Source organism: Embiotoca jacksoni, unplaced genomic scaffold (assembly GCF_022577435.1).
Source record: "Embiotoca jacksoni isolate LCO1_2020_lvr unplaced genomic scaffold, fEmbJac1.0.p SCAF_1, whole genome shotgun sequence".
Lineage (NCBI taxonomy): Eukaryota > Metazoa > Chordata > Actinopteri > Embiotocidae > Embiotoca > Embiotoca jacksoni.
The window spans coordinates 21372555-21398525 of NW_027185229.1; the positions used below are offsets into that span (position 1 = coordinate 21372555).

At 41.7% G+C, this 25971-nt stretch overlaps 2 protein-coding genes across 5 annotated transcripts in view; both read left to right on the forward strand.

Moving 5' to 3' along the window:
• Window positions 1–6025, forward strand: part of LOC138196930 (guanine nucleotide-binding protein G(s) subunit alpha-like) — a 33300-nt gene extending 27275 nt beyond the window's left edge. For 2 of the 4 annotated variants that reach the window (XM_069147321.1, XM_069147329.1), the window contains exons 7-12: window positions 265–338; window positions 675–733; window positions 1017–1137; window positions 1834–1964; window positions 2270–2363; window positions 3573–6025. In XM_069147321.1, the coding sequence (XP_069003422.1) occupies window positions 265–338; window positions 675–733; window positions 1017–1137; window positions 1834–1964; window positions 2270–2363; window positions 3573–3819 (726 nt within the window). In that variant the 3' untranslated portion in view covers window positions 3820–6025. The remainder of the gene's footprint in view (window positions 1–264; window positions 339–674; window positions 734–1016; window positions 1138–1833; window positions 1965–2269; window positions 2364–3572) is intronic. The other 2 variants (XM_069147336.1, XM_069147343.1) reach the window with 1 other exon arrangement.
• A 3137-nt stretch (window positions 6026–9162) lies between these two features.
• ipo9 (importin 9) lies at window positions 9163–25913 on the forward strand. Its single transcript, XM_069147356.1, has 24 exons — window positions 9163–9476; window positions 11857–11918; window positions 12133–12219; window positions 13545–13746; window positions 14195–14283; window positions 14696–14782; window positions 15013–15132; window positions 15391–15491; window positions 15936–15994; window positions 16319–16470; window positions 16626–16724; window positions 17208–17314; window positions 17475–17614; window positions 17806–17968; window positions 18345–18571; window positions 18757–18905; window positions 19451–19579; window positions 19831–20106; window positions 20204–20370; window positions 21468–21601; window positions 21800–21919; window positions 22093–22206; window positions 22345–22421; window positions 25061–25913. The coding sequence occupies exons 1-24, from the start codon at window positions 9317–9319 to the stop codon at window positions 25169–25171; spliced, it is 3132 nt and encodes a 1043-aa protein (XP_069003457.1). The 5' UTR covers window positions 9163–9316; the 3' UTR covers window positions 25172–25913.
• The last annotated feature ends 58 nt before the right edge of the window (window positions 25914–25971 follow it).

Consider the following 25971-nt stretch of genomic DNA (forward strand, 5'->3'; position numbering starts at 1 on the left):
CAAATTGATTAAAAAATAGCATTTAATGATTAACTCTAAACTGTGGCCTAAAAGAAGATGGTCTTAGAGGTGATTCTATTCTTGTTCTAAAGATATACAGTCTATTTGTTGAATTATTGTATTTATTCTGTTAATCTGTTTCAGCTGTAGTGGTTTGGCCCACTAACTTCTCTTTGTCTGCTGTTGGCCTCCACCTTCAAGACTGACTGTACTGTTTTCTGCTTTTATTTTCTTTAACCCTCGTATTCCCTCTCTTTATTTCAGGACCTGCTGAGATGCAGAGTACTGACATCTGGGATCTTTGAGACAAGATTTCAAATAGACAAAGTCAATTTCCAGTGAGTTATGGCAAACTTTATTTATAAAAATGTAGTGTAATAAAGTAAAAGTAAAAAAAAAAATAATCGTGGAAAAGATTTCCCCCTGATAATTATAGTACACAAAAAAATACACATAAGAGCCTAAACATCCAAAGAGAGATGTAGAAAAAACAATTTGAAGTGGCAAATCAATCAATTTCATTGTATCAGATCATCTATTTTTATAGTGAATAAACACTGTATGGATATGTTTTTTTTCTAAAACGTCAAACCGTGTTTCTCTTCACCATCCATTGATGTCGAGCCTTTACTTTGCTTCTACAGTGTAAATTAAAATTTCAACTTGTGTCTCAGTATGTTCGACGTCGGAGGTCAAAGGGATGAACGTCGAAAGTGGATCCAGTGTTTTAATGGTACGGTGTTTACAGCTTGGATTGCTTTATGATGAAATGATGATGGAATATTTAGGAATTTTCTTAGTTATTGACTTTGATTAATTTGTATCATGTTCAGAAACTTGTGTCTGGTTTTGTCAGATGCATTTCCATCTCTTCATTTAGATCTAAATTTTTTTTTTTTTTAAATATCAATAACAGGTACATATATAGAAGTTTATTTGCTTGTTTTGTTCATCTTTGGTGTGTTAATCTTACTTTACGGTGTGTGTGTGTGTGTGTGTGTGTGTGTGATATTTAGATGTGACCGCTATCATCTTTGTGGTGGCGAGTAGCAGCTACAACATGGTGATCAGAGAAGACAATCAGACTAACAGACTGCAGGAAGCCCTCAATCTTTTCAAGAACATTTGGAACAACAGGTCAGAGACACTTTGGATTTTACCATTACTCATTACATTTTTCTGTTTGTGACCATTACATTATATCACAAAAAAACTTTTATAAAAAACATTTTGTAAATATATTTGCACACGGCAAACTAACATGGCTTAAAATGGCACCTACAGTCAGTACCATTGGTCATGCATCGTTGCCCTGAAACCAAATAGGGTGAAGACTAAGGCTACAAAAAAATACAACACCATAAAAGTGTCAAATATGAGATCTTTAAAAGGATATTTCTTTGGTAACAGAATAAATTTCTGTTCCGTGTAAGTGCAGCCCTTTGCACCACGGTATCTTTTCAGTGAGATTTACCTCTGCAAGACAAAATAGGAGTACACTGTAAACTTGAACAATGTGGTATGTACATCACAAACCTGTTCAGCAGCAATAATGTCTGAAAACTTTACAAAAAATTTAATAAATATAATGTTCCTGCGTCGACGCTGACTGGATACTTAGTCTTTCATTGTGAGGGCATTATACTGTTTATGGCAGAAGCTCTAAGACCTTTTTAATCCACAACTCCCTTGTTCGTCAGCCAAAGCCCATTTAAACAGAATGCCACTTGAAACACAGCGACTCTCCAAAAGCTGACCTGTAGCATAGTTTGGGGCCAAATCTAACTAATTCTAAAGAAACCTGACACTAAACTCGTTCATTTCCCTCCACAGGTGGCTACGGACCATTTCAGTAATCCTCTTCCTGAACAAACAGGACCTGCTGGCTGAGAAGGTTTTGGCAGGGAAATCTAAAATCGAGGAGTATTTCCCGGAGTTCGCACGCTACACTACACCTGATGATGGTAGGACCGCCTCGGATATTTGGATTACTCTGAGTTCATGTCAGTCACCAGAATTTGTTTGCATCATGTGGGTCCATGTAGCCCCGACGATGCAGGTTGTCATTACCAAGACGGTCCAATCAGTGAGTTGGGTGTCAGTCATGTGACTTCATGGTTACAGCTTTTTGCTAGCTTGTAAAAAGTCAGTGTGAACACATACTAAAAGGCAGTACTCTATCTGAAGCTACAGTGCTATACTGTGTGACGGTTGAATGGCACTGCGTAAAGGCGACTTCATTGTGACCAGATTCCTTCTCGTCCAACAGCAATACCAGAGCCAGGAGAAGATCCACGTGTCACCAGGGCAAAGTACTTCATTCGGGATGAGTTTCTGGTGTGTACAAAGCTCAAATTCAAAAGGTAAAACTTGTTTTACCTTTTGAATTTGACCCGTTTCTCTTTTTATTTTACCTCATTTTTGCAATGTCGGTCACAGAGCAGTGTAGTATGAGGCGTGATTACAAAAAAAAACCTTATTCTTATCATAATCATATGGTTGTTAATGGCTAATTTACATGGGATATGGTCTCCGAATTGGCTGTCATTTCACTCCATCTCTCCTCTGTTTGACTCCTGACTCAGTTGAGAGGATTTAATTCAGTTTTGCCAATAAAAGACTAAAGTTCCATTGAATAAATCAATAGCATACAGTAAATGAAGATTTTAGATTTGTATAAACATCATCTCCAAATGTATTCAAAACACAGCTATCGGCTCTTTTTTCCAATTCACCTAAATAAATTTAGCCCAAAAAAAAAATCAGTTGTAATTCTTGAATTGGGTGCTCTTATTAGCTTTTAAACGTATATGTGAAAGATTATACAGAGGAAGTGGTGTGTAATAAATTCAAACTCGACACACGAGCGACAGCTTAGCACCAAAGATGTCACCAAAGTCCAAACAGACGTGCGGCGGATGGACACTTTGATCTTTCACTCATTTACTGTGCACACAGGAAGTTTGCCTGAAAGAAATTCTCAGTAGATTTCAGGTGAAATATGTCTCGGCATGACACACATGCAACAAGAGGTTCCTCACCACTTACATGTACCTCAGGTGCTCTCTGCTCAAGTCCACGGAGAAATCCCAGACACGCAAAGACCGCTGCACAAAGAAATGCACGTGCAACTCGGGTGATGAAGCTCATCAAGCAGCACAAGTTGAAATTCTAACTGATGAAGATTATAGCTTCCTTCTGCCCTCTGCATGTCACAGGGCAGCGCTCTGTACATGCGGGACTTTTTGATCCACCTTCGTTGCGTTTGTATTTTAAAGTAGATTGTGAGAACAAAGAGTAAAAAAAAAAAAAAAAAAAATGGAGTAAAATGGCTAAAAGTAAGTAGCCGGAAATAATGCATAACTCCTTGAAACGTCGAGCTTCTGCCAGTCCGAGTGGTCAAAATACAAATCTGATCAAACATTTACGCTTCAATTCTAAGAACAAATCAACAACAGTCTTGTCTCTATAATTAATAACATTAAATAAGTTCAAATGAACATTCCTACGTGAGGGTTCATCAGACAACATTGTCGTCAACACCGACTTGTCTTTACTTCTGTGTCTTTCAGAGGATCAGCACAGCCAGCGGGGACGGACGGCATTACTGTTACCCCCACTTCACCTGCGCGGTCGACACGGAAAACATCCGCCGCGTCTTCAATGACTGTCGTGACATCATACAGAGGATGCACCTACGGCAGTATGAGCTCTTGTGATGGGCGGCGGCGTCCGGCCTACTTATCTACCTACCTAGCTTCCCACCCCACACCCCCTCACCCCCCACCCCGCCCCGCCCCCTCCACCCTCCCCCCATGACCAGTTAGCCAATCACCCCTCCACTTCCACCAACCACCTAACAAGCGAGCAAGCGGCTGACTGCCTGCCCTCCCCTCCGCCCCGATACAACTTCTGGTAACATGACTTCAGAAAAACAGAACTGCTGAAAGACTCTTTTTTTTTTTTTTTTTTTTTTTTTTTAAACAAAAATATAGGAAACAAAGTTACAGATACCCCAACAAACTATTAGCCTGGACTGCCTGCTGTACTCAGCTACCTTTGACCCAGGAAAGAGGGTCGAGACTCGAATCCAATCGCTCCTTTTAGCTCTCTCAGATATATGAACACACACACACACACACACACACACTACAGAATAAGACATTTAGACTCTTAGGAAGGTTTTAATATCGCAGTCACACACACACACACACACACACACATGCGCACACACCTTTTTAAAAACCAAGCCCTCCTGCTTTTCACAGGCGGCAGAGGCTGAATTAAATAATGCATTCTGGGAGAGAGGAGTTTATTCACCGCGTGCTGAAGACGAAGGAAGGAAGACAAGAAGAGAGCGGCGGTCACGGAGGGTGGCAAACTGATACAGAGGAGGGCTGTAAGCCGTTTTTTGTGCCCGGGGCCGGACAGACAGACTAATTGACTAATGGCTGCCTGTGGACGTGAGCGTGACTCTACCATAAGACCACACGGCTCACATGACTCGCTCTTCAAGAAACCAGTCGAGGAGGGATGGCGGAAAACAACAACAAAATAAAGGATTAAAAAAAATATGTATAAGAAAAATATCATACAATGCATAAATCCATGCATACCAGTGAACTTCATGCAGTGCAAAAAAAATCCAAGCTATATATATAGATATTTATATATGTGTGTATATAAATATGTATATATATAAATATAAATATTATATATTCCTGTAATAACACAATTCAACTTTTAAGTTTTTGTTAGTTTTTACCCCATGTTGTGTGTTGGTGTACACTGTGTGTGATCTGCCTTTGTGCACCGTTAAAACCTCCCGACACAAACACACACACACATACAAATATCCATCCTCGCCCACCTGTGCCCCTGCTGCTATCTGATAACAATCTAACGTGTGAAAAATAAAAGAGAGGTTTGATTTAATAAGGAAAAAAAAAATAACAAGGCAACAGGAAAGCATGAAGTTTAAGACTTATGGAAACTGGATGCAACATTTTTACCTGGGAGTGCACACACACACACACACACGCACACACGCACACGCACACACACACACACACACACACACACTCACACATACACCCACCCGCACACACTCCTCATCAGTCCTCTTGTCCTCACAACGACCCCCCCTCCCCCTTTCCCGCCGTACCTTTCGTCTTGTTCTCTCACCCCCCCCACCCCCCACCCCCTCCCGGCTTTAAGTACGTCTGTCTTTATTTTACTGCTGGACTATTATTCTTGTACAGACTGTAAAATGTATTATTTTGTACAACTTTATTGAAGAAAAAAAATAACTTGTAGAAGATCCCTGTGCCTTGATCACGACTGTACGTGTAAAAAAAAAAAAAAAAATGAGCTAATATGTAAGTTATGTTTCACTGCGCTGTACAGCTGGACGGGTCTGTCCCACCTCGTCCGGGCTAGTTCACCCCCTCCGCTTGGGGGCTGGAGAGGGGAGGAGGGGCATCGGATCGGGGCGGAGGCCTTTCGTCTGTTGCTTAGTTTCCTTTTTTTTTTTTTCCCCACATTTGTTTGTTCGTTGATTCATTTGTTTTGCTTTGACTCTCCTCTGGTTTATATAATAGGAATTGAAAAAAAAAAAATGAAGGAAAAAAAATGATAATCTGACGCACCACCTCAATGCTGTGTCGTGAAAGCCTAACACAATTTAATATATATACATATATATATATATATATATATATATATATGTATATATATATATAAAATATATTTGAGATTTTATATTTTATATATATGTACTGTACACTTATATCTATCTACCCTGTGAGCTGTCGCCCGGGTTTCCTTTGCTTTCTGTTAGTAACATCTGCAAACACTTTCAGAAGGTGGCAGTTCTGGGTGCAATGGGGTGGGTGTTTTTTTTTATTTTATTTTTTTTATTTTAGCTTTAACTGTTTTGGAGGAGAGGGAAATATTCAATTGCAAAACATTGCTTGTTTCTACATAAACCAAATTCTTTTTGCTTAAACAAGAGGAAACAGTTGTATTAGTGTTTGGTTCATTCCTAGGCTCTGTATATTAGATCCTCACCTGCAGTCTTTATCTCACACACTCAGCTGTCAGTTTATCAGGTACGCTTTGCTTGAATTAAATTAAATTATATTAAATTAAATTAACACAGCAGTCCTGCAATAAGTCCTACCTTCACGAGGGTTATAAAGTTTAGTGGTTAGATGTCTTTCTTTTTTTTTTGTCCACCTCATTTACTGTCTATCAGTGAGGGCCTTCATCGGGGTCAACTGGGGCTGACTTTGGGGAAAGGCGGGATACAACCGAGACAGATCGCTAGTTTATCACAGAAACAGGAATAAACAATTTACGCTTACATTCACACTTGCCACACGTCTTTGGGAGGAAGCCGAAGCACCCGGAGAAAACTCATGCGTGCACAGGGAGAACCTTCAAATACAGAAAGGCCCCAGCCGACCAGCACGTTTGACCCCAAAACTCGGAGGTTATGCACGTAACCAATGTTCCTTGAGCGAAGGAAAAGAGGTACAACACATCAGTATGGGGATTGCGTCCGAGCATAGGAGGACGGGTCTCCCTATGGTGTATCATCGAATCCTCACGGGTGTGATGAAATAAACTGTGGACGGACCGAAAGGGAACTTCCTGTTGTGAGGTGACGGGACAAACCACTGCCCCACTGTGCCGCCCGACATGAATACTAACGATCAAAACTAGCGATTACAAGTGCTTTGCAAGCGACAAAAAGAAAAATGTCACATACAAATTAAACATCGCACAAACATACATCTGTCGTACAGAAATCTACCCGCATACACGAATGAATAAACACATTCAAACACGTGACCTGAACTAAATAAGGTAATGAAGCATTTTTCATCAGCAGCACAAACTACATCAACCAAAATCAACACAGCTCTGAAACCGTTTCAACAAAAACATTATAACCTTCATGGGGGGCTTTAGTACAAGGCTAATGTATGAGACTGCAGGAGTTTGAGCTGGGTGTACCTAATAAACTAAAACATGACTGTGAGCTAATCTGTGTCTGTAACAGCCATCTGCCACAGTTTTTATCTTGACACTTTTGTCAAAGTCACATCCTGCACGAGACGTGGGATTTTCTTTAACTCCAGACTTCAATTTATTTGCTGGTATTTTCTTCAACAACACAAATATGGTGTATTTGTCTTTGCTGTGAAGATCACACCAGGGTTTCTATTTCTACAGTCTCTGAGTTGGATTGTTTCAGATAATACTATCATAAGTTATCATTTTCTTTGCTCTGAGAAACGAAACTGACAAGTGTTTGAGTTCTTGACCACTGACACATTCAAAGTGTGATAAACAACACACTCACTGGCCTCAATGGAACATCTTTACATTGTGAGATTGAAGAATTTAATTATTCGTCTTATTTTCAGAGCGACCCCAGTCCCCAGGTTTACATCTGTGTCTTAATCCTTCAGATCTGCAGCAGTGACGATGCAAGAAGAGAGATAACGTACGATGTTTATTTATATGTCAACACCTCCTCACCTGTGTTCTCCCTAAAGTCACACAGGCTGCAGCTATAAGCCAGTTTCATTTTAGCTCAGCAAGATTGATTTTGGCAGCAAGTGTTTTCAGTATTTGTTAGTTTTCCATCGTTATAATTTTTTCTCTGCGTTTTATACAAAGACAATGAGACACGCATATAAGGTTATATGTTGAGGCACAGATCTTTGGATACAGAAGAATCATTTTTGAGGTTTGCTTTTGCCCATTTGTCAGATGTGTTTAAGAGCTCGAGGAAACCTCAGGTCTTATTGCAGCCAGACATCCGTTGATGGCACACGGTGAATTGCAAACGTAGAAACCTGATGTAATAACTGTCAAAAACACCCAAACGATGACAAAGAAACACCTGAGAAGATCGGAGCTCATCTTCAGAAGATGGAAAAGAAATTCAACATGATGACACAAACAGAGTATCAGTAGTGCTGATAGTACACCTACTGTATGTCCCTGTTGGAGCCACAGGATTATGAAGTGAAGCTGGTAGTTCCTCCCTCAGCAACACGACCTGCTGCCACTTCCAGGGTTACAGTGTGGAGACTGACAGTCACACCTCACAGAGAATTACACTATTGTTTCACTCCACAGCAGTTTAATGTTACTCTTGTTTATGCAAAGATTTGACAAGTGAGAAGTTGGTCATGAAAGTTTAAGGCCCTCTCTAAACTCAGGTGAGACCACACCTGTTAACAGAAGATGCAGCTGACAGGAGACCTGTTTCAGCAAGTAAATCTGTGCAGCATCGCCCTACCTGTGTGGTGGTGACGAGACCATTTTAAAGACGGTTTAAAAATCATCGGTAGAAAACCGCGACGGCATCAATTTCTTTTTATTTAAACTTAACAATACAGCATATAATCAAAGATATGTGGACACCTGAACATTACAAACATACTGTGACTGTTGCTCATCTTATTCCAAATCACAGGCTTTAATATGCTGCTGTATCGACCTCCACTTCCCTGGGACAGAGCACGTACAACCACAACAGCATGAGTGAGGCATGAAACATGAAAGCTGTTGGCACACATTTGCCGAGAATATCCAAACGGCAAACATAAGCAAAACCTGGCCACAACTGATCCATTGGGAGCAGTGCGGAAGCTGATTTTTATACTTTACATCAACGCCATAAGACTTTTATTCATATTTAAAATACTGTGTCTCCTGCAGCTGTCAAGGTTTTCAAGTTAATACATGCGCAATATTCTGGGGTTCACTAAATATTTACTCTCCTAGTATTTTATTGATAACTTTGTTATTTATGGAAGCAAATAATGACCATAACACTTGAATTTGATCGGCGAGTGGATTTTAAAATGTTGTTCTACGGAATACTTGGTGTTAAAAACATTCATCACTACAAATAGCAATGAAATATTGTCTTCGAAAACCATTTACATGAATGGATTTGGTCTCTTTATAGTATAAAAGAAAATGACTTATGTCGACTATTTGCTTCCATAGTGGCCTGATCATATTTTAGACAGCAGTCGAAGTCATAATTTCCCCCCCGCTCCACAGGAGGGAGCCAGAGTTTAACAACAAAACACACATTTAAAGAAAAAGAAAAAAAAAAAGAAAAACACGTGTCCCGGACCGGACGACAAAATGTGCTTCCTCCTCCAAAAACCCCGCCTCCGCGTTTCCATGCATTGGCGCGCTTCGCCTCTGTGGCCGCGGCTCCCTGCTCCTCCCCGGGTGGTGCTGGACCGACTGTAGCGGGCTGCGAGCGGAAACACAGCAGGCAATGAGTGCGGCGGGTGGTGCTCGGCCCGGTTCGGCCGCCGGCCCCGTGCAGCAAGGACTGAAAGAGGCTCTGATCGAGACGCTCACGGCCATCCTGTCCCCGGTTCAAGAAGTACGCGCCGCCGCGGAGGAGCAGATCAAAGTGCTGGAAGTGACAGAGGGTGAGCGGTGTCCGGCGGTGTCACTTTGTTAAACATCGCCGGGTGGAGGTGGAGGTGGGTGGAGGTGGTGGTGGGGGGGGGGGGACTCTGCCCGGTGTCACGGCACATGAGCAGCTGGTCGCTGCTGTTATCAGGGCTACTGAAGCTAACAGCCACGGCGTTAGCCGGGGGGAACTGTGTCGGCTCCCATAAGCTAACGTTAGGCCACATTTTTTTTTTTTTTTTAGAAGTTGGTGATGACTAAGTCAAGCAAAAAAACAAAAAGATCGGACCTCACCTCACCAGGGGCTTTTTTTTTTTGGTTTTTTTTGGAGGTTCCCTGAGCGGGATCGGGCAGGTCGCAGCTAACTCTGTCACAAGTGGAGTTATTAGCATCAACCTAGCTCTTAAGTTATGTTAAAGCACATGGGGGGGGAATGTATGGACCCCCGGCCTCTACGGCACAGCAGCGGGGGTCCGTCTCCTGTCTTATCACCCTTCAGTAAAAAAACAACAACAACAACAACGTTCAGTTTTACGCTGCAGGGTAAATAATGACCTAAATATTAGATTCATTCACGTTGTTTCTAAGTCTCGAGCGCGTTGGAAGCCGATAACGTCACTTGGAGACGGTGGGATGACGTCATCAGACCCCAAACGGGTAGCCACGCGGACTAACGGCTGTATATTTAACGGTAAATACGTAGTCAAACGAATCGACGTGCTTCTAAAGTGTCGTTACTCTCCGGTATTATAATTTTTATTATTATTTTATTTATAATTTTTTTTGTTTGTTTTGTTTTGTTTTGTTTTGTTCTGTTGTCGCTATGGCAACCGTTGAAAACCAAACTAACATGACAGGCTTTCCCGCGAAGATGTCTCCCAAGGCCCCCCCCCCCCCAGCTGCCAGCTTCCTCCCATCATCAGCACCAGAAAGACAAAGAGGGACAACAGTCCCAAGTTGTTAACGTTGTCACTTTTTTTTTGTTTTTTTTTGTTTGTTTACCTACGTTACTGCATTAATGAACTGCCTCAAAAGAAATCCTAATGTTTGAATTTCTTTGATTTTCTGTTTCTTTCATAGACGGTCTGCGGTTTCAGCTCAGATTAAAAAAAATAATTTGGGAAATGATGACGTATCAAGACTCAAATGTAGAGGGATGCAAATAAAGTGGCACAGAGTGTTTCTGATTTGTCACGATCAAATTTAACAATTAAAATCAGCCAAGTGTTGTTGTTAAATTATATCATTTCAAACCTTTTAATGGATTTATGTGCAGAGAGAGAAGATGCTGTGCCTGTGGCTTTGAGTCTTATACTGTGTGATTTGTTAGGACACATTTGTGGTGAGAAGCCAAATAAGTTAAGCACTCTTATTGTATGCGAGTTAAATAACCACTTGAACAATAATTTCTCGATTTGTATTTTCTGTGACATCATTGTTTTGCTTTTTTTCTGATCTCAAAATATAGTTGATCCACTTTGCAGACGCTGACATACCTACTGGTTAAAAATCGGTGTTTTGGGGAAATAATTTCTTTGACAAACCACTGGCTTTTTTTAAATTATTATTATTTTTTTTAATAGAGAGCTAAAAGGGGACAGATGGATACAGTAGCTACAGTGGCGATAGCTTATACTCCACTAGACTTCCCATTGTCTGTCCTGCGATCCCCGTGCCGCTGCTGAAAGGCTAATTGTCCACACTGTCTGTCGGCTGTGCTGCAGCGTCGCAGTGAGGTTGACCCTTTCCGCTGGCCCCTCTCTAAGGCAGCCGCCCTATAGGTTTGTCAGCAGTAACATTGTCTTCTGGCGCCTGATGTCACTCTTGGTAAACCCAGCGATATAGACAGAGGTTGACGCTGATCCTGAATTCTGTGTTTATCTCGCACTTTGCATGCTGACCACAGTTGGTTCAATGCGGCGTGTCTGTTAGCGTTGTGCCACGCTTTTAGCCTTTAATCAAATTGTACCGTGCCACACGTGCGTGTTGCAGCTGCCATTTCATGTTCTCAGAAACTGAACGGGTATAGCCCAGCTGAAACGAGGATTCATATGTATTTTCATGTTTTGCCAGATTCTTAACTGTCAAGGTGAAAATAAATAATAGAAACAACTGGAACAACAACAATGACAAAAAAACAACAACGTGGTAGATACAAGTCAGAGACACGTGCAGCAATTGTGGGAGTGGACACTGAACATTGAAGATATGAGTTTTTCCATTTTTCTTGTTCCTTACTACATGCACTGCAATTCAGTGTTGTGAAAGACCATCTCTTATTGCTCTGATCCGGCTCTTGTTGTTTTTTTTTTGCTGCATCCTCTAAGCCGACAGGTTTTTGTTTTATTAATTGATTGTTTATATTCTGCCCTCCTTACTGATATATTCATGTTGTAGAGTTTGGCGTCCACCTGGCAGAACTCACTGTCGACCCTCAGGGAGCTCTCGCCATCCGTCAGGTGAGCAGAAAATACAAATAATAATCTTTTTCTGAAACAAACTGGAAGTTTCACATGTCACACTCGCATCTTTTAAACTTTTTCTGAGGTTATTGATCATTATATGTTTGTTTTTTCCCCCCCTGACTCTGACTGCCTATATCACTCGTGCAGCTTTACACGTATACATACGCCTATATCAGGCTTGTGACTGTCTGGTTTTCTGTGTTTGCAGTTGGCATCGGTCATCCTGAAGCAGTATGTGGAGACTCACTGGTGTTCCCAGTCTGAGAAATTCAGGCCTCCAGAAACCACAGATCAGGTAGACATTGGATACGGTCACTTTGGAAAGAATCCAGACCCCTTCACTTAGTGCACACTTTATTGTGTAGCAGATTTAATATGTAATTGATAAAATTGTCACTTTTTGCAAATCAATCTGCACCCAATAACCTATGATGTCAAAGTGAAAACATGCTTGATTTTTTTTTTTTGCACATTCAAACAATGAAATCACTTGTTTACAAAAGTATTCAGAGCCTTACCCGTGGCTCTTCAGACTGTTGTTAGGTGCGTCTTGTTTTTCCTTCAATACCCTGTATATATGTCTTAAAACCTGATTGGAGTCCATCTGTGGCAAACTGAAGGGATTGGACATCGTTTAGAGACCTGTGTGTATAAGATCAAACAATTCACACGACATGTCAGGACAAAACCTGACCCATGACGTCCAAAGAACTCTCTGGAGAACTCTGCATTTGAAATGGCAAGAGAAGAGTATAAAACAATTTCTAAAAGTTTTGAGTGTTCTCAGGAGCACGGTGGCTTCAATTATTGTAAAATAGAGGAATTTGAAAACAACCAGGATTCTTCCTGGAGAGGGCCGTGTGGTCAAACTTTGTAACCAAATAAAATTACTTTATGGTCGAGTAGCTGGATGGACGCCAGACAGAAAAGTCACATGACAGCACTTAGACTTGTTTAAACAGCATTTAAAAGACTGACAACATAAAGAAAATGATTCTTGTCTGATGAAACAAAAAGTGAACTCTTTGGGTAGAATTCCAAGACGTTTGTCTGGTAAACACCAGGAACTGTTCATCACCTGTCTAATACCATTTGTACAGTGACGCACGGTGGTGGTAGCATCATGCTGTGTGTGAGTGCTTCTTGGCAGCAGGGCAGGGAGACTGATCAGACTGAGGGAAGGTTGAATGCAACCAAATACCCAAAACTCTTTGAAGAAAACCTGGTCCAGAGTGTTTTGACCTGAGACTGGAGCGACTATTCACTTTCTGCAAGGTTTTTACAAAGTTGATTTGAGGGTCTGAACAATTTAGTTTCAGTTTTTATTTGTAACATTTAAAAAAAAATATATTTCTATAAACTTGTTTTCACTTTGTCATTGCAGGTTTTTTAGAATAAATAAATAGGAAAAGAATCAAATTTTACCTATTTTTATTATTGATTCAACACAACTTTTCAAAAACGGAAGCATTATAAACTTTCTGAATCAACCATACGTTTATTTTCCTCCCGGTGGCCGAAGTTCCATCTTTCCAAAGTGTTGCACTTGGACCAAATTTTAATATAACCCCCGTAGGGTTGAAGCCGAATGTGGTTAAAACCCCTGCTGTCTCCCTCCAGGCTAAAGCGGCCATCAGGGAGCTGCTGCCAAGCGGTTTGCGCGAGTCGATCAGCAAAGTTCGCTCCAGTGTTGCGTACGCCGTGTCGGCCATCGCCCACTGGGACTGGCCCGAGGCGTGGCCGCAGCTCTTCACCCTCCTGATGGAGATGCTGGTCAGCGGAGATGTCAATGCTGTACATGGGGCCATGAGGGTCCTCACAGGTATGTAATAACATTCGCATAAACAAACACACAAACATACTTGACCCGGATTTTTTTTATACGATTTTTTTTTTTTTTTAGGGCGCAGTGGTGACACTACACTAACAGCAGGAAACAGTGTAATTAACACTTATTTCCTCATCAGTATCGGGGGTTAGTTGTCAAGGTCGTGCAAAATGCATCCTGGTGCATGCAGACATAACCGGTACGGCTCTGCTTGCAGGAAGACTCCGAAAAACTCAGCTGTCTCTCTCAATATAGCACACTGACAAACGTATCCCCTCAATTGACTACATTCACCATCAACACTAGTGATGTGAACATCCACATAAAACGGGGCAAATTTTCCTTTCAGGCTAGAAATCTTTCCCATGAAAAACTAAAACTAGCCAAAAGTTCTATTTTTTTTTTTTTTCTTGTTGTCAATGTCTCTTGTTATTGTTTGCAGAGTTTACTCGAGAGGTTACGGATACACAGATGCCGCTCGTGGCTCCAGTCATCTTACCCGAGATGTACAAGATCTTTACCATGGCCGAGGTACTGCTACAACTCTTATCTCTAATGATCAGCAGCAGTGTTTACGGTATTTCTTCAGCTTTTTCACCAAGTTAGGATAAACAATAGCGGAGAGGCATCTTTGGAAAGTTGCTCCATCTGTCTTCTCTCCCACAGTTAATTTAAATTCACACGCAAGCAGCATTCAGATGCAGCGTGAAGCCAGTTGTCACTTCAGTGTGACCTTTTATTTTTATGAAAAAACAGGGATTGTGAGTTTTTTGCACATTTACTGCGTCAAGAACAATAAATTAACATAGTTTTGAATTTTGTTGTCTTTGCATGCATACATTTTTGTCAATTGTCAGTGTAATCTCTCTTATTTTCTGTTACTGATAGTAATTGCTCTGCACTGTATTTGTCTGACATGACCTTTCCACACTAATTGTTGCAGGTTTACAGTATTCGCACTCGCTCCAGAGCCGTGGAGATATTCACCACCTGTGCCAACCTCATCTGTGCAATCGAAGAGCTGGAGAAGGTGAGGCGGGGACAGCAGGACATAAAATGCTTGTCTTCTACATATTATAGGAATAACTGTTCCATCACAGATGTATTTTGAATTAGTAATACAATGGAACTTTTTCTTTTCTTTTGATCATTTTTGAAATTGTTGTTCTGCCTGCTACAGTCTTACATTTAAGTCTCAGCGAAGACGGGTCGATGTTTTTTTGTTTTTGAATAATAACCATGTATTCTTTGTGCGTGCAGGGGGCAGCCAAAGCGTTGATCTTCCCTGTGGTGCAGCAGTTCACAGAAGCGTTTGTGCAGGCCCTGCAGATGCCTGATGGACCCTCGTCTGACAGCGGCCTCAAGATGGAAGTCCTCAAGGTGAGATGCACCACAGAATCATTGAGTAGTTACTTAAGTGACTTCCACTTTCCTCACAATATGAAGGCAATCTTGAGTTGGTAAACCAGTGTGTACCTGCAGAGCCTGTCACAGATTCCAGCATTTATCCTGACTGATTATGTCGTACACTCGTTGTCAGTTACATTTTATTTATTCACTTGAGAAACACATGTCATTTTTAATGTGTATAATAGCTGCAATTAAATCAGTATTTTTGTCGTCTTCTTCCGGTCACAGGCAGTAACAGCGTTGGTAAAGAACTTCCCCAAACCCATGGTGTCGTCTATGCAGCAAATATTACCCATCGTGTGGAACACGCTGACTGAAAGTGCAGCTTTATATCCTTTACAATAAAAGCTGCGTGTTGAATTTGTTACTGCTGTCCATGTCTTACCAAAGCATCCACTTCAGGAAGAAAGAGCGCAACGTAATTCTGAGGCATTTTGCAGTCAGTTTATATCGACCACTCACTGTGATTTGAGTTTATGGTCTTTTGTTTTCAGCATCTTTAAATCAGTCATCTCTATTACTTCTGTATTATGGAAGTCACCTGCTGCCTTAAGTGAGATGAAACACTTTTTCACATGTTTCGAGGAAAAAAAGCATTTCAATATGGTGTGAAAATTAAAAAATGTACTTCCCAAATAAACTACATCTTCACATAAGAGATTATTATTAATGACAATACTTAATAACAGGAAGGTAATATTAATGTGGGGGAAAAAATACTTATAAAAACTTAAATATATGAAGACTGTATTACTCCTTAACCAGATGTTCACTTATGTAAGAACAGAAGTCAACTACACAGAGGAAGTGGATGACCCTGTAGATTCAGACGGTGAGCACAATTTACATTTTCCTCACACTTCCTTTTTACACATTGATTTTTAGACATCATTGTCTAATGTTAATTTTATAATTTGTATATGGTTTTATTCCCCTCTGTCAGTTAACACTGATGTTTTATGTGGTTGTCTTACTTAAACTTGTATTACTCTATTCACTGTTATATGTTCGGGTCTCTGTATTCTTTGTGATGTAATGTGTAGCAGGATAATGCTGCTTCAGAATTCTGCACTCTAAATTGATTGACTGATTGATTGATTGATTGATTGATTGATTGATTGATTGGTTGATTGATAAGATTTATTTACCTTTGCAGGAGAGGTTTTGGGCTTTGAGAATCTGGTGTTCAGCATCTTCGAGTTTGTCCACACGCTGCTGGAGAACAACAAGTTCAAGAGCACCGTGAAGAAAGCGCTGCCCGAACTCATCTACTACATCATCCTGTACATGCAGATCACTGAGGACCAGGTGAGAAATGACTGCGACACGTGTTAGAAATGGGTGTTGGCAGGGTGGGTGCATACATGAAGGTATGAACTATTAAAAAGATGGAATAAAGCGTAAATGCTGCTTATATTTATGGTGATTTGTCCACCTGATTGTTAACTGTGTTGTTTCACTAGATCAAAGTGTGGACGGCGAACCCCCAGCAGTTTGTAGAGGACGAGGATGATGACACCTTCTCCTACTCTGTCAGGATCTCCGCTCAGGACCTGCTGCTGGTGAGATACAAACATAGAGCTGGAGACTCAACACTGCTGCAAATGAACATAGACGGGGCAAAATGTGACTTTTCATAAGGGAAAATGGTTTGTGAGAAGGTCTAGGGCAACGTTTCTCAACTACTGGGCCGTCACCTAAAAGTGGGTCGTGGAGCCATTTTGAGTGGGTCATGGATATGTGTGTGGAAAAAAATTCGAACTTTAATTTCGAAGTGTGCAGAACTTCTGGTGCTGTGCTTTTATTTTGAAAGATACACATTTCCCATGACACAACGCATGTGTGATCACTGTGTTGTCACGACAGACTCGGGACTGTGCGTGTTTGTGTGCAGTGTCAAATACACGAGGATCGGGTTGGACATGTCCAATTTCCGTACGTTTGCTGTGGTTTGGAAACAATGCTCGCTTATCAGCTCATTTCTCAGCCTGTCATCCACCTTGACGGTTTGTATATTGATGGTGACCTTTGACCTCCGTTTGCAGGCTGTTGCTGCAGAGTTTCAGAATGAGAGCGCAGCAGCACTGGCAGCGGCCGCGACCAGACACCTGCAGGAGGCCGAGCAGGCCAAAAACAGTGGCAATGAGCACTGGTGAGGAGACGCGTTACACTCACCGATCAGTATCCTGACTTTGTCTATTTTAAAGACACTACTCTTTTTTTCTTTTTCTTTTCTTTTTTTGCTTTCTGTCCGAAACACTCAGAGTGGCAAGGAAACCCTGAATGTCTCGTGGTGTTTTTCTTCAAACCAGGTGGAAGATTCATGAGGCCTGTATGTTGGCCCTCGGCTCAGTAAAGACCATCATCACGGAGAACGTGAAGAACGGTCGTATCCAGTTTGACATGCACGGTTTTCTGGCCAGCGTCATCCTGGCTGATCTCAACCTGGCAGGTGAGACTTGAACTGAATCTTGATGGTTAAAAGGTGAGGTAGTCATTATCAAGTCAGCGGAAAAACACAGGATTAAAGGAACTTGTCAGTGAAATTGTATTCGATTTATATGAAATTAAAACGCTAAACTCTGTTGTTTCATGAATTTTTTTTCCCTATTTCTTTTTTTTTGTTGTTGTTCTCTTTACCAGCGGCATCTCCGTTCCTCCTCGGCCGAGCTCTGTGGGCGGCCAGTCGCTTCACGGCGGCCATGTCTCCCGAGCTCATCCAGCAGTTCCTCCAGGCCACCGTCAGCGGCCTCCATGACAGTCAGCCGCCCTCCGTCCGCATCTCTGCGGTCAGGGCCATCTGGGGGTGAGTTAGCCATGTTTTTAATTTTGACTGTCAAGACCAGAAAACCCTTGTATAATCGTTGTGATCTAACACACCAGGCACTCACAACTTTGCCTCAGTAGTTCTCCTCAGCTGTGGTTCATGCAAATTTGCGGAGTCTCTGAACCCAAAAACAAAATCTTTTGTTTTGGAAATATTACAATTTTCTGGAATGAATTTTCACAAAATCAAAACGGACCAAACAAAAAGCTCATGACATTCATCACAGATCCTAAAATAAACTGTAAACTTCTCATGTTTTTATTACAGACTCACCTATAATAACTGATCGTAAAAATACAAATGTTGAATGGAGGCTTTGTTTTCATCGACTGCTAACATCCATGACGTTCTGCAGCTACTGTGATCAGCTGAAGCTGTCAGAGAGCACGCACGTCCTTCAGCCCTTCCTCCCCAGCATCCTCGAGGGACTGGTCCAACTGGCAGCCCAGTTCAGCTCAGAGGTGCTCACGCTCGTCATGGAGACGCTGTGCATCGTATGCACCGTCGACCCGACCTTCACCACCAGCGCCGAGAACAAGATCTGCCCCCTCACCATCGCTATTTTCCTTAAATATAACAATGGTACTAATGCAGCTCATCAAGCCTTATCCTCTCAATCAGACTGTTGAAGTATAATCACATCTGACTCTTTACATGTAAATGGCCTCTTAGAGGTTAAAGTTGAACCATTGAGGGGAGGGAAAAAAAAAAAATTCTTGGGAAAGTGTCTCTTACCTTTCAGGCCCCGTCTCCTCTCTTGTCCTCAGACCCTGTGGTGGCCTCCCTGGCTCAGGACATCTTTAAGGAGCTGGCCCAGATCGAAGGCTGCCAGGGCCCCATGCAGATGAGGCTTATCCCCACGCTGGTCAGCATCATGCAGGCTCCCCCCGACAAGATCCCCTACGGACTCTGTGCTGTAAGTAGAAGGCGCCTCAGAAAGACAACGATTTATCAAAAGAAAATACTTTCCAGATGAGGAGGTGGCACAGTAATGTTTTCATGTTTGTTACCCTGCTGTGAGGCCAAACAATGATGAGGTCAGTCATTCTGCTTTTGTTTTTTTCTCCAAAATAATTTTTTTTTGGAATGATTTAGGAACTTCATGATCTTATCACAAAAACAAGACACAAAAAAGTATATCAGCTAAACTTTGAAAATCTTCTCTAAAGTCTTTTCTCCTCTTTTGCCACACATACACAACAAATGTTACTAGTACTTTTCATTCCTTCCAGCATTCATTCAATCTGCAACCAGATGAAAGTCCAGATCAGTCCGAACCTAACATCCTCCTCAGCCGATAATTCCCTCTTATCCTCATAACACACAGTTTTTGTCTAGCTGAGACCAATTGTGAGACCGGACCGAGCCCAACCCATAATTCTTTTGCTGTACTGAGTTTTTCCCTGAGATTCACAAAAGACTTTGGTTCATCTGTCTCTGCTGCTGCTGCTCTGTCCACAGACGTCCATCGACATCCTGACCACAGTTGTCCGAAACACCAAAGCGCCTCTGTCAGAGGTGTTGGTGTGCCAGGCGTTTCCTGTGGTGGCACAGTGCACCTTACGCACTGATGACAATGCAGTAATGCAGGTAAACAAAACAAAGCTTTATTTTTTTTATTTGAAGTTCTCCTTATTTGCATTTCATCCAGACACTGAATTCTCATCACCAAAAGTTATTTTGGATAGCAAATATTTCAAATAACTATTGTACTGATGCTCATTTACAACTGTAGTTTGCAGCTATAGAGTTACTCTGAAGGTACCATTTGTGCTCCGTGTCCCGCCTCTCTCTCTCCTCACTCTCCATCTACTCTCTTGTCGCCTCTCTCGTCGCTCCAGAACGGCGGCGAGTGTCTGCGGGCGTACGTCTCCGTCGCCCTGGAGCAGATCGCCCAGTGGAGAGACGAGCAGGGGAACAGCGGCCTCTGGTACGTCATGCAGGTTGTCAACCAGCTGCTGGACCCCCGGACCTCCGAGTTCACGGCCGCCTTCGTGGGCAGGTTGGTGTCCACGCTGATCTCTCGGGCGGGAACTGAGCTCGGGGAACAGTTGGACCAGATCCTGCGAGCAATTCTGAGCAAGATGCAGCAAGCCGAGACTCTGAGCGTCATGCAGGTCGGGAGCAACGATGATAATATGTTTCGTGATAATTCGGATGGGACGCAGGCGAGAGTGTGATGTTTGTAACCTGCGTCTTCATCTTCCTCTGTAGTCTCTGATCATGGTGTTCGCCCACCTGGTTCACTCTCAGCTGGAGCCTCTGCTGGAGTTCTTGTGCAGTCTGCCGGGACCAACAGGGAAACCTGCGCTGGAGTTTGTTATGACAGAGTGGATGAGCAGGCAGCACCTCTTCTACGGACAGTACGAGGGTAAAGTCAGGTCAGACAACATTTCGTGAATCATTTTGTACCTGACTGCAGCAGTTTTACGTTATTAACAAAGCAATAATATTTGACTTTTACCTGCAGCCAAAGGTAGTCTGAAGGCTGCAACAGTAACTCGCTGGTGCTAATGATAGCTCAGCTCTTTCTATCAGGCGTATCAGGCTCATCATAGCTAACCTGTATCACTAATAGGGGAATAAACTTGCAGTACGAAGCCCTTAGGAACAGTTCTGGGCTGTGCTGTGATTTTTGTGTGGCGGCCATCCGTGTGACTAAAACTTCTGTATTCACCACGTGACGCACACGTTTTCCTCACACAATCATATGAAAAGAAGCAGCTGTAAAATGGTGAATATATTTTTTTTTTAATCCCAGTGAAATGATGTTTATTATCAGAATTCCATCCATTTGGTCCAGTTACATTTGGATTGCAATATTTTTTTTTAATTTTAGTCCAGTTGTGTGTGTGGGGAGCCACCTGGAAGTCAGCTGACCTGGATACGGGCATATGGGTTCGACGGAGAAGGATGTTAATGCACATTGTCTTTAAATTTTGTGGAAACGTGCTGAACATCCATGTACCGCATGGCCCAAATCTTTTGGTGTGTATTTGCCACTTTAGTTTGAATACACGGGGTCCCATTTTGTAATCTAGTATCCAGGTCTCCTAAATACATTCATGAGTAGCACCAGTAGTTTAGACTGTAGTTGTTCAGTTCTTCCAGTAAAAGATATTTTAGCACATTTTTCCTCACTATTTACATTTAGCTGGTCATTTAAATCATAGAGGGAAAAAAATGAGAAAAACTGCCATTGTTCATTTCTTCCTCCTCTGCTCTTTTTCATTATTTACGCAACAATTATTTTCCCTTTTTATTGTGTACAAATAAATGTAGCACAGTGAATGCCTTCCAGGATAGAATCTGCACTTTTATCAACATATTTAAACAATTATTGCCTCTCTCAAATGGTTGACACTGGCTGGACCGAGTTGGAGTATTTTATGTCAGTGTCAGTGATTTACAGTTTTTAAAAAATAAAAATAATAAAGTTGAATCTTCCATTTATCTTTTGGTTCTTGTCCCCTTGCAGCACGGTGGCTCTCTGTAAGCTGCTGCAGCACGGTCTCAACACTGATGACAAACGTCTCCAAGACATCGTGGTCAAGGGAGAAGAACTCTTCAACCCTGACGACGGCATCCGCACACGCTCCAAATCTGCAAAGAGTATGAGACTAAATCATCTGGATTTGTTTACTTGACCGTGTTTCTCTACATCATAAGCGTTGAGGTTTTGAGTTTAGAGATGGTTGGAAAGGTTTCAACGATCGCATTACGTGTGACATTAGGAGAAGCCTTAAGAAACCTTAAGACGATGCAATCTCTTGTTTTTATTGCTCTTGACTATGTATTTAATTTCAACAGACCCGGAGCGATGGACCAACATTCCTTTGCTAGTGAAGATCTTTAAATTGATCATCAACGAGCTGTCGACTGTAGTGGAGGCCAACGCCAGCAGAGCGAACGCAGCAGACTGGAGCCAAGGTGAGTAGACACAGTAGAAAGGCTTCATTGAAGTCCATTCAGCTGAAATCTGAAGACTCGACTGCAGATTCATTGTATTTTCTATTTAAACTGCTCAGTCCCATGTCTGTAAAATAAAGAGAAACGCAGCAGCAGACATCTTGGTAACCAGCTGTTGTTTGTGTTTGTGTCAGAATCCAGCGGTATGTGGGAGGACCACGAACAAGACGAGGGGGAGGATGAGGAGGAGGAGGATGAAGGGCTGGCAGGGCAGCTGCTTTCCGACCTTATCGCCTCCAATAAATACGGTACTGTTATCTCCTGAGCGTCTCAGCTACTCCTGTATAGTCTCCTCACTTTTCCCGTGTGTACTTCTTACTGTAGAACATTGTTTCAGCTTTACAAATGGAGTTTTCCTAATATCCGTTGTCTTTCTTTCTTTACAGATGATGATTATTACGAGGATGACGATGAGGATGATCCAGATGCTTTGAAAGACCCCATATATCTGATTGATCTGCAGGTAAACTCTAAACCGTTGATTTGACTTGTCTTATTTTACATGTAGCCACCAAGGTAGGTTAATTAGTCAGAAGACACTCCTTCGTCTGGAGCCGCGGAGCCACACCGGAAGGACGCAGTCATTAGGAGGGACACTCTTTTGTGTGTGTGGTTTGGAAATGCCATTAAATGACTTGACTTGTAACCAATTAGGTTTCATATCATATCAAACACAAATGGTCAGATTAATCTGTCACTTTCTGCATTAACCTGCATTAAAACAAGCGCTCTTCCTCTCTCCCTCAACAAGTGACCGTGCAGTATTAGACCACTGTTGATTCAGAGCAGCCGAAACCAGCATGAAGGAAAATAAACCTTGTGAGAGGGAGTGAGGGACACGGGAAAAAAAAAACACACTGGAAAATACTTGTTAAAAATGTTGTGTTTGCTAAATGAACACAAGAGGCTGAAGTTTTTATGTTCAGTGAGAGATTCGTGAAGCTAAAAACAAAAGCGATCTCTCTCTCTCTCTCTTTTGTCCAAAATTGATGTGCTGGTTCTGTGAAATGAGTGCAATACACTTTTATATTGAAATAAAAAAAAATCACTAGAGAGATTCTAAGCAAGAAAATGATGAATCTGATTTCACTCCACAGTGAATCAGGAAATGTTTGAGGACTAAACTGCCACCTTGTGTATGTAGCTGTTTTCAGTATTTGTGCCGTTTCATGCCCGGCCAGCTCATGAGGGTTGTGCACAGATATTCTGTACGAGAACTACCAAACGTTCCCATCGTGGCAGATTACTAGGTGTTTGCAGTCAGTAGTTTTTCAGTGTAATTAATAAGTTACGGTAGCACGTCATCATGCACGCTCTCCTGGAGGATCCGGACCCTCAGAAAGGTTTTTCTCTCATCGCTGCAAGACGCAGCCATCGTCACCAATGTCGGAGAGCGTTTTCTGTCCTCGCATGTCAAATCAGATCAGAAGATGCTCCAATTATAAAGGAGCTTTAGGGTGAAATGGTGCCATGTGCCAATGGCGGATTAGTCGTAAAGACTGAAACGCGCAATTGGCACTTCCAGCTGCTGATAAACAACGGTCATGTGGCTGTGCAACGTTATTCTCTCGGGTCCGGTTTGGTTGTCCTGGCGAATAAAAGGGAAAGTACACAACACGCTTGTGGATTCGTCAGCTTTGAAGCAAGAACACAAATAAGTAACCTTTGCCCGAATAAGAGGGATCAGATTCTCTGAAAAGACGAGGCACACTGCTTTATTAAAGTACAAAAATTAAAATGTTTTCATTGCAATGGCTACAAGAGAAATAAACAGCCCCTATATGTGTCGGTACTATTGTGTGTGACCACTACAATACCTGACTTCATCCTCATCTTTATCACACTCTGTAATGACTCATCGACTGGACACATGCATAAGTAATGAAAACATTCTTTGTGACCAATTTATCAGAGACACCTTGACAACTATATACAATTCAGTACAACAGCTCTTCTATGAATTGTAACTTAACATTTTTTTTAATGATTTTTTTTTGTGGACATTGATCTTCAGTAAAAAACAAAAAACCATTTACACCGAGTATGAGAAACAATCCCTATGACGGTGTCGACAAAACCTGAACATTATAAGCATCATTACACAATGTGTTTACATGTGCATTAGTGTCCCGGTTATGATCGGATTTTCAGAGGAACCTTGTTATGTGTATCACATGTAAACATCTTATTTTGTTCCAAAAACCTGGATGAAGGCTGATCCTTTATGATACCTGGAATGATCCAGTAGAAACCAGGATACCGTGGCATGTGAACACCTGATCCAGGTGTATGACCTACGCCTGATGGTAAAGATCATAGTGGCTGAGATGACAACAAATTGAACTCTCATGATCAGAAAGCTGGATATTATAGTGACTCTGTATTCGGGGATATGAATAACCAGCATTTTAATGTTTAATTTATAGGTCATGTCCTGAATACGATCAAAATCAAGATACCAATGTACTTGTAAATCCTCTTATAACATGACTGTTATATTGGAGTGCATTGGACTACATTAAGTAGTAATTAGTTCCCCACTGTGTGTCTGTGTTTATAGATACATCGCATATACTGTCTTGATTTAGATGGAGAACTAGAAATAGCAATGCATTTTAATTCTCAGGGTGTCAAATAAGGCTGTTACTAGAGCATCAAATACTGATGTTTTATCAACGCTTATTGCATCTCATGCCACCTGCAAAAGTTTAATGAGAACGGTAAAAATACAAATAAATACACTTTACAAACAATAAAATAATTTTAAAAAAAAATTGAAAAACATACAAATTCTCACGAACACATGCAATGAAATGTATGCTTCTTTTTTTAATGTATACGGGAGTAATCTCCCATTCATAATAAAGTCTTATGAATTTGGGGATTTAAAATGTTTAGAGCCTTAATTTTTTTTCTCTCTCTTTTTTGGGGGGGTAATAAATATTGTATTTGGACTACAGTTTCCTAACTACATCAAGAGACGTGTGAACTGAAGCTGAATTTGTACCTGCTCCCTGTGCTCCCGATTGCCCTGATACAGGAATATGTCCTGCAGGATTTATCACTTCATGACACTGATGTCATCGTTTGTCTCCTCCTCAGGCTTACTTGACGGACTTCCTGACACAGTTTGCCCAGCAGCCATGTTACAGCATGTTCTCAGGCCACCTCAACAACGCCGAGAGACAAACCCTTCAGTCTATAGGCCTCTAGCCTCGTCGTCTGCCGCTCCAACACATCATCATCTTCCATCATCAACATCCCGAAAAGCTCTTCTATTGCCCCATCACTTCTGCTCTCATGATGAATTTTCAACTCGGCAAAACGGAGGAAGAAAAGTTGGGATGACGGAGGAAAGGGTGGGAAGAGACTCGTGCACTTTACCCATAACTCTCATGTTTCTTCATGCGCGTGATGGGATGAAGGACATTGCAGGTGTTAAAGTGAAGAGGAAGATGAGTTAAGAGACTGCACAGGTTTGTTCCTGATGAAGGTCAAAGTCTCGACTTTAAACTGGACGAGAGGTCGAGGCTTCACAGAGCGGGACAGGCGAATCATGACATGAACGGACTACATGGCCATGTCCTGTTTGTAATTTAGCTAATTATTTTTGTGTTTCGGTATAAACGGAGTGAAATGCAACATCGAAAACACTTCCAAGAGATTTAACGTTGATTGAAGGGAAAACAAACAAACATCATGATGTTTGAGAGAGAGAGAGAGAGAGAGAGAAGCATTGGCGGCCTTATATTCCAGAAAACACTGACTTTTTTCGACATGAAATGAAAAGCTCTTAGAAAAAAAAGCTGTCATGTCTCGGGGTACAGTGGGTATTTGGGAATTTACACTGTTGCCATGGTGATTCACAGCCTTGTCATTTCCTTGTACCCATTGAATTTTGGGATTGAAAAATTTCTAAATAAAAGTCCCAAAAGGACAACATTTCCAGATTGATTACCAGATTTCTTTGTTTTTGTGTCCTCAAATTAGGAACAAATATTTGCATTTCTTTC

Coding starts and splice junctions, on each gene's coding strand:
- ipo9 (XM_069147356.1), top strand. CDS start 9,317: ATGAGTGCGGCGGGTGGTGCTCGGCCCGGTTCGGCCGCCGGCCCCGTG. Junction 12,220..13,544: donor CTCCAGAAACCACAGATCAG/GTAGACATTGGA, acceptor GTCTCCCTCCAG/GCTAAAGCGGCCATCAGGGA. Junction 22,422..25,060: donor TATATCTGATTGATCTGCAG/GTAAACTCTAAA, acceptor TCTCCTCCTCAG/GCTTACTTGACGGACTTCCT.